Below are 9,147 nucleotides of genomic sequence, written 5' to 3' on the forward strand. Positions count from 1 at the left end.
CGCAAATTTCATGTGGATTTGGCAAAAAGTTAACATTTTTGATATAATCCTGTACGTATATTTTCCAGTTTTCTTCGTCAAATTCCAGAAATTCGTTTGTGTCGATTTACACGGTCCAGAATCGTAAGATTCCGGTCAGTATAAAACATGGACTGTGGACTGTGAACTGCGGACTGCGGACTGCTGACTGCGGACTGCGGACTGGGTATAAAACGCGGACTGGGTATAAAACACGGACTGAGCATAACGGATTGGGCATAAAACAAGGACTCATGTATAAAACGCGGACTGCGGACTAAATTCGGCCTTCCGACTGCAGTCCGTGTTTTTTGCTGACCGATCGTAACTAATGTTACGTAATACACTTACAAACGAGAAATCCTCTGGTATGTACGTGCTGTGTGATCACTTCATTTGTTTTTGCCCCTACTGGAGGGAGGCCAATTTCACGTCTACCCAACGGCTCAGGCACAAAATGCTGTTCCGAGAATATTTACTTTACTAACCAATGCTCGAACCGATTCTTTAATCTACGATTTCTACTAGTCAATGTAAATTTATTTCGCTGTGCCCCAGCAGAACGAAAACCCAAGGGGTGGGGGTCAATCAATTTCGCGTTGTACCACGGTGGGGGTATGAGTTAGCTTGTACGTCCGAGGGTTAACTCAGTCACTGTAGCTATATCATGGTAGCAGTGTTCCCTCAATCATTGATAGCCAGCAGGTCATCCGTAATCGAATGCGTGCATTGTGAGTTCTTCACTGTGTCGTAAACGTACATATTTGATTGTGAGTCTGTAGTAAGTGCCACGTCATAAAAACAGCGCCATACTTTTCCAACTTGGTTATGTTTGCTATCAAACAATGCCCTTAAAGTTGTCCCGCAACCAGAATTTGGATTACTGCCGTATCGGTCTTGACAGTAGTCGTCTCTCTTAGCTTGAACTGTGGACACTGAAAAAAAGAATAGGACTAAGATGCACGTTGTTGTGTTTTACACAACGCTATATACATCAAGACAATTGCGGTAAAATAGATGAAAAAGTAATTTTGCCTGCTTATCCTTATCTCTATTTTACTGTATTTCCTTTAATTGTCATTTTGTAATTCTTATGGTTTCCACATCACGTGGTCAGCTCAGGCTACTTCCGCTCTTTACATATCCTATCCTATTCTATATCTCTTTATGCCATAAGGCACATAAGGCTTTGACATTCTCTTTCCAACCACTACGGTTTGCTGCGAGGTTTCTGACATTCGCCCATGACTGCCACCCAGCTGTTTTCCTTTCATCTTCAACCATTCTCCTCCATGTTGTTTTGGGTCGACCAGACCTTCTTTCCCCTTCTGGCCTCCATTCCAGAGCTGTGACGCAATGTTCCTCTTTGTCTTTCCTCATTATATGTCCAATCCAATTTCATCTTCTACGTCTGATTTCATCACTCGTTCTGTTCACTCCTGTGTTCTCCTGAATTTGTTGGTGGGAGATGGTCTGAGGCCACCTTATTCTTAAAATCCTCTTCATGCACTTGTATTGGAAACCGTCCAGCTTCTTTGCTTCTGTTTTCGTAAGTTTCCAAGCTTCACGGCCATACATCAAAACTGACCTAACAATTGTTTTAAACAATTGTACCTTCGTCTTTCTGCCAATCTCACTGGTGCCCCATATTCTTCGCATCCTATAAAAAGCCTGTCTAGCTTTACTCAGCCTATGCTGTATGTCCTTGGTTGTTCCACCTTCTTTGTCCAGCAGTGCGCCTAAGTACACAAACTCTTCCACCTCTTCTACCTGTTCACCATTAATCTCTATTCGTTGGTCGTTTTTGGCATTCACCCGCATGACTTTTGACTTCTTTGCATTGATCTTAAGACCGATTCTTGCAGCTTCATCGGCTAGTCTGTTGGTCTTATCTCTTATGTCGACGTACCTAGACGACAACAAAGCGATGTCGTCTGCAAAGTCTAGGTCTTTTAAGATCGAGGTGAACTTCCATCGTATACCATTTCTTCTACCTTCCGTAGTTCTGCTCATGACCCAGTCAATTGCAAGTAGAAATAGGAAACCAGACATGACACAACCTTGCTTTACTCCTGACTGGACTTGAAACCATTCTGTTGTTTCACTCTCATCTGCACACTCAAAGTTGGTGTACATCGCCGTCACCAATTCGATAAGCTCTTCTGGGATTCCGTACATTGACATGATGTTCCACAGACTTTCTCTATGTACAGAATCGAGCGCTTTCTCAAAGTCTATGAAATGGGTGTACAGAATTGCGTTCCATTCGTTGACTTGTTCAAGTATATTCCTGAGAGCAAAGATCTGATCAATGGTACTTCTGTTCTCTCGAAAACCTGCTTGTTCCTTCCTCAGGATGTTGTCGACACCTTTTTTGATTCTACTTATCAACACTCTTCCAAAGATCTTACTGATGACTGGTAACAGTGTAATACCTCTAGATCTCCAATTCGTACATTCGCGTAGGTCACCCTTCTTGGGTAACTTTACTATCAATCCTCTATTCCAACTTTTTGGTGCTACGCCCTCTTCCTTCACCTTGTTAAACAGTTTTGTTAGTTCCTGCGTTCTCTCATCTAAATCTGGTTTTAGAAGTTCGGCTACTACGTTATCGAGTCCAGCTGCCTTTCCATTTTTCGTTGCTTTTATAGCACTTTTCACTTCGGTTGGTCGAAATGGTCCAATATCAAATTCTCCGTTATTTTGCCTTCTTTCCATTTCACGGGGATGAATGGGCCTTTCAGGTGGGTCTTTGTTGAGTACTGCGTCAAAGTGTTCTTTCCAGATCTTCAGTCTTCTGCTCCCCTCATTTCTCGGTCTTCCGTTTTTATCGTTTACTGCTGTACTCACTCTTCTCGTCTCACCCGTCAAGGTCTTCACTATTCGATGTAATGGTCACTTCCCACATCTGCGCCTCGCCGAACTACAGTGTCCATAACTGATGATCTGTATTCCTTAACAATCATTGTGTGGTCTATCTGGTTTTTAGTTCTGCCGTTTGGTGATGTCCGTGTTGCTTTATGAATTTGCTTATGAGGGAAAATCGTTCCTGTAATAACTAACCCATTCATCTCACAAAACTCACACAGCCTTTCACCATTTTCATTCCTGACTCCTCTTCCGTGGTGTCCCAGTACTTCACTTTCCTCATTTGTTCCTTTCCCTACTTTAGCATTAAGGTCTCCAGTGATAATCAGGATGTCATGTCTGCTGCATTTTTGCATTGTACTTTCTAGCTGCTCGTAGAATTCATCTTTGTTCTCCACGCACGCGTCATTGGTTGGGGAGTATACATGTATCAGTGTCAGTTTCCTATACTTTGAATAGAACCTTACCCTGATGATCCTACTACTTTCAGGTGTCCACTCCATAAGGCATTTAGCCACTTGCTGGGACATCATAATTGCCACACCTCCTTGATGAATCTCTTCATCACCGCTGTAAATTAGTACCCGCCCTGTGTTTAGTTTTAATTTTCCGCTTCCTTTCCACCTGCATTCGCTGCATATACCATGTAAATTCGTGTTCTCGTTAAATAAACCTGCAGAAATCTGGTGTTGGCCAGCCGAAATATTGTATTTACCGCCTCTCACGTTGTCTGACCGACCTTTTCAGCATTTCTTACTTAGCTCTTATTAACCGAGCAGGAGGTCGGTATGGGAGAATCTTGACCGAGGTCTGTACACACGACCGAGGCATTAATAAAACGTAGTAGTAGTAGTAGCAGCAGCAGCAGTAGCAGCAGCAGCAGTAGTAGTAGTAGTAGTAGTAGTAGTAGTAGTAGTAGTAGCAGTATTAGCAGCAGCAGCAGCAGTAGCAGTAGCAGTAACAGTAGTAGCAGTAGTAGCAGTAGTAGCAGTAGTAGCAGTAGTAGCAGTAGTAGCAGTAGTAGCAGTAGTAGCAGTAGTAGCAGTAGGGTTAGGGTTTAGGGTTTAGTAGTAGTAGTAGTAGTACTAGTAGTAGTAGTCGTCGTTTTCGTCGTCGTCGTCGTCGTCGTCGTAGTAGTAGTAGTAGTAGTAGTAGTAGTAGTAGTAGTAGTAGTAGTAGTAGTAGTAGTAGAGAGTTTTAGCAATGACGACGGCGACGCCGAGGACGACGCCTTGTAAAAAATGGATTTATATTTTACCCTCGAGTGTCGCAACTGTGTAGATCTGTTCAGTACGCCTATTGGTCTAAAAACCTGCTCAGGCTAGATATGTAAGGACAGCGTTCAATTCCAAAGAAAGACACGAAAAATTAGCCATTGCGGTACAAGTTCTCCAAAATACGTACGACTTGTCATTTCACGCCGTTGTTTTGCAGAGCACGGCAAAGAAATGTACAAAGATTCAAAACGCACGTGCAGAATCATTGTTCTGCTCATTAAACCTTTTGTTTGGTGACGTTCCCGTTGCCGTCGCCGTGGTGGTTTGCTAAAACTCCCTAGTAACAGAAATGGGAGAGACGGATAACTCGTCTCCGTAAACATGAGACGGAGAGGTCGTCTTCGTATAAACCGGTGCTGTACCTGACCATCCTATTTTCCTAACGTCACAACGTCATATCACTAGAATCTCAGACCCACCTGCAAGCGAGCATGATGAAGGAGTAATGATCTGTATATTTCCAAAAATGTTATTCTTGAAGTTGTACCAAGAGACTGCATTTCCACTCCATAATCCACATCCTCTTGACATCTCTTTTATTGTGTTCGAGGTAATTATAAAATCCCAAACATTCACTCGGCTCAGTCTACCTTCAAACGCCTGGCTAGATTCAAAGCTGCCTCCTTTAAACAGAACCACGCATAAAAGCAGGTTAAGGTTAATATTACAGGTTAATATTACTCTTCTGCATTATGATTTATTCATTTAACTTGTTTATTTCGAATACTTTTGTTATTCACATTTTACTTCCTTTATTGCATTGTTTCTATTAATTGATGTGTCTTGTCTTTTATTTTTGAACGTGTCAGTGACCAACACGATAGCATATGCTTCTTTGGTCACTGAGCACATTTTGTTTTGGTTTTATTATTATTATATTTTCCTTATTTTTAATTAATGAATTTGTTGTAATAGTGTGCGATAGTGAAATATGTCTGTAAATAGTGTCAATTAATAAATCTGAAATCTTAAGAAGCGCACTTTACTGACCAAAGTATCCATTTCATACGCAAGCTACATGAATACATGGACACTGCACTGCAAACACTTTTTTTTTATACCTAAAGATAATGAATGTCAGTGGACTATTTATACATTTCATTTAATTTACCCTTAAACAGCTGGAACAGATTTTTAGAGATCTTGATATAGATACTTCTAAGTTTTCTTTTTGTTTCCTTCCTGTTTCATGGAGTAGTCTCAGAAGCACGGAAAGTACAACAAAGGATTAACGTGAACTGAACTGAAAAAAGGCGCAATTTCAGGCCATTTAGCTCCTTCTTAAACAACCCAATGAGGGAAAAGTGAAGCCACCTTGGAAAAGACTCTCCTTCACCCTTCATCTGTTGCAGGCGTCGCCACGCAATTAATAACCTGTACATGTCAATATCAAATGGCAAACGCGTCCAAGATGAAAAACATTATTCTGAATGGCTACCTAAGCGGTCCTAATTTTGCAATTTTTGAGCGAATTGTTTTTAAGCCTACGAACAGGCTCCCGGCGAGGAGGGAGACGAGCGTGAAACTGAAGAATTCGGAGAGCTAAGCGATCGGGGCGATGCTTGCTGGGAGCTCGCTGGGAGCCTGCTTACAAGCTGATGACGCCGATTGCTTTTCAAAGCATTGTACAAAATTAAAGACCACAGTTTCTGTTTTTAAATTAATTACAATTTTACCCCCATGATAGGCAAAAAAGTGAAATTTAATCTTTTCTTTCAAAGAACGACCTGAAAAACGTATGTGAATTCTTAACTTTTAAGTGCGCACTTCTATCGAAAATGGCTGCTCACAAGGACGTATTAATTTGTCAGCAGAATTTCAACAAAAAAAAAGCCATTGTAATCAATACGTTGTTTAACTAGTAACTTGCTCGGTCTGTATCAAGAATTTATGGTCTCGTCCTTGTTTGCAAGTTTTTGAAACTTCCGACAGAAAAAAATAGGGATTCCACCAATATTTCTCCAATACGGACCTGACGTTATATTAATAAAAGATAAACTCATCAGCTACTGTACCGAATGAGTCTTGCTCCTGGCCAAGAATAAACTTTCCATTTGCAGCGATTGTCTGACCGGTTTGGTAATCATCTACACACATTAGCTTTGTCCCATCTATATACATACAAGCTCTTCCATCGGTATTTCCCCATGTCAAACAGAGGTGATGCCATCCATTGTCATGGAAACCACTTGACAAAGTGTAATCTCTAATTATAAATGATGAAGTAAGGTAAATCATCAACAGATTCCGTTATAACTACTTTTATCCCTTGATTACTTTGAGCTTGGTTCCGACTTCCCGGTGAGCTCCACACCTCACCCCCTCCCCCCCGGGGGGGATGCTCGTCGTCTCGCTTAGCGTTGAAATCAAGGTTTTGGGTCTCACTTAGGTAGTTTAGGAGGAAAGGCCACTATTTTTAGCTATCAACGTATCTTTTAGGCACACTCGAAGAAATACCAGAACGCTATCATTTCCGTTTGTAGTGCAAGTGATAACTTTTTACAGATTGTGCACATTTTCTCTTTTACTCGAAAAAATCGCATAGAGGAACGCGTCACATTAAAGAGTTCGTGAGCGCGTGGACGTCGGAAGACGAGCGAAACTCGCGGCGCGCTTGTCACACTCGAATTCACGCTCACACACTCATCTACTAAAGACTGCTAGTAGTCTAATCACATTAGTTTCTCCCCCATAAAATGATGACATTAAACTCGCAAATTTAATGCAGTAATCAAGTTGTCTCTTTTCCTCTTTGATCTTCGCATTTCCTTACGAGGGTTCTCTCAGTACATCTTTCAGTATCGTCCTGGCATTGGAGTTACTGAGGAGTCCATCATTTAGATGAAACAATTAAGTATATATATATATATTATTATATATGGGAAAAAAAAAAAAAAAAAACTGCGGAGCCTACTTACTGCCAGTCAGTTGTATGGACATTAAAGTACAGTTTTAAACTGCCCGGGTAATACCCCAATGCAATGGCTTGAGAAGAAGAACCGGTAGCGTAGGTGAAAAAGTAATGTCCGTCATCGTCATGTGACATCTTAATCCAGACGCAAGCAGTAAACTTGGTAAGTGAAGGCACGGCTGAATTGTATTCTGCATAATTAGCAGATGATTTCGATGCAAAGTTAAGATCAAAGTCACTCTCTTGCGCTGAAAAACAAAAAAACAAAAAGAAAAAAAAAAAGAAAAAAAACAACAACAACAACAACAAAAAGATCGGCGCGTTCGTTGCAATTTTTCCACGAATTCATGTACTGGAATTATTGACAACAGGGAGTTTAAGAAAACCACAACGACAACGGCAACGGCAACGTCGCTAAACAAAAAAGTTTAATGAGCAGAACAATGGCTGTGCACGTGCGTTATAATTCTTGGTACATTTCTTTGTCGTCCTCTGCAAAACAACAACGTGAAATGACGAAATTTTGCGTTGTCTGGAGAACATGAACCACAAGGGCTAATTTTTTAAATTTATATTTCGAATTTATCGGTGTGTCCTAGATTCAGTTTCGTGATGGTTTTGACAGTGACAAACAAAGTAAATGACTTTAAGGTACCGCAGGATTCGTAGGTAAAATATAAAATCATGTTTTAATCGACGTTGTCCTCGGTGTCGCAGTCGTGGTTTCTTAAGCTCTCTAATGAGGAATAGAGATCAGAGTAGTGAGTTAAACTGGTTAAGCAATCATCATCAAAACCAAACATCATGATGAAAAACTGAAAGGATCAGGTCATTACAATGCGAGGTTCTCCTGTTGTTCAAAAGCCTGCGTTTCGAAGTTTCTTGACCAATCAGGAGAATGCAAGTGTCCACGGTTTAACTAAACTGGCATATTCTTTGTTATATGCAGTTCTTGATGCGATAATTGTCATTTTCTAGGATAATTTCTTAAAGACGTTTGCCATGCTAAAGGGTAGCCCAGTTCTTGCTCTCCCTTCTTTTCTCCGCTACGCAACGTCATGCCCTCGGAAGAGATACCCTTTGTCCTTAGAGGGAGGCGTTGCGTGACTGAGAGAGGGCCAGAACGGGTGAAAGGAAGGTCATACTAATAGGATGTTAGTTCATAAAAGGGCAAGCCTTTGGTGTCATAAGAAATTGCTATTGTGTCACCTGTAAGCTGCATGCTGGCGACGTCTTGAATCATTACGTTCCCATGGATCAATGCAGTGCGCATTTCTCTCCACGAAAGGACGTCTCCGGTCTCGGCACCAGGACTGCTCGATAACGCTACAATCACCGAACCATCTAGTGCTGCGCTCCACATGTTTATTTTGGCAAACTTTCCACGATAGCTATAGCTAGGACTGTGGTCAGCTCCGAGCACTCTTTGTTGCTGTCCAATACGCATAATTCCTCCGCTAGGAATGGTAACATCGACCTTATATCCCAAGGCAGCGTATTTTAAGACGCCATTCAAGAAAACCAGAGCTTTGCCATTGACATTGTTCCACGTGATACACACGTGGTGCCATTGATCGTCATTGATTGGAGGTAGGCGATAGATAGGCTTGTTGGAACTTAAATCATACAAAGAATTGTCAGAGGCAACGAAATCCTAAATTTAAACCAAAGTAAACATATAGCGGAAACGAAGCGCGGGAAAACTTGGGCGAAAGAGTCATGTTTGGTTTTGGTTTTACTCCTAACAGGATGAAAGAGAGGCGCAAGTTTTGAAATCAAGGATGATTTGACAGCTCTTTAAATTCCTATCAGGTTTTACTATCTAGATTGCTCGAAAATTAAATAGACGTTACATTGGAAAAACAACGAAAAAAGGCCTTTAAAAATGTCGCCAACGGAATGTAACCTCCCTTTCTTTTAACTATAGTGTTCCAAAATTAAAAATGATTTGCGCTTGAACTCTTTGGATCCTGAAAAATATGTATGGCATTTAGTAACATACCTTGAATCCATAATGTAAATATTTAGAGCTCCTCCAGAGTCCAAAAGGACAAATAGTGATTTAAGCTCTTG

The 9,147-nt window shown here is 41.1% G+C and overlaps 1 protein-coding gene across 1 annotated transcript; it reads right to left on the reverse strand.

The window, feature by feature from the left end:
* Window positions 1–18: 18 nt before the first annotated feature.
* On the reverse strand, window positions 19–6,716 carry LOC145503013 (neuronal pentraxin-1-like). The gene is made up of 3 exons (XM_081482435.1): window positions 6,179–6,716; window positions 4,583–4,786; window positions 19–953 (listed from the first exon to the last, which is right to left on the reverse strand). The coding sequence occupies exons 1-3, from the start codon at window positions 6,399–6,401 to the stop codon at window positions 703–705; spliced, it is 678 nt and encodes a 225-aa protein (XP_081338561.1). The 5' UTR covers window positions 6,402–6,716; the 3' UTR covers window positions 19–702.
* Window positions 6,717–9,147: the final 2,431 nt, after the last annotated feature.

Source organism: Orbicella franksi, chromosome 11 (assembly GCF_964199315.1).
Source record: "Orbicella franksi chromosome 11, jaOrbFran1.1, whole genome shotgun sequence".
In the NCBI taxonomy this organism is placed as follows: domain Eukaryota; kingdom Metazoa; phylum Cnidaria; class Anthozoa; order Scleractinia; family Merulinidae; genus Orbicella; species Orbicella franksi.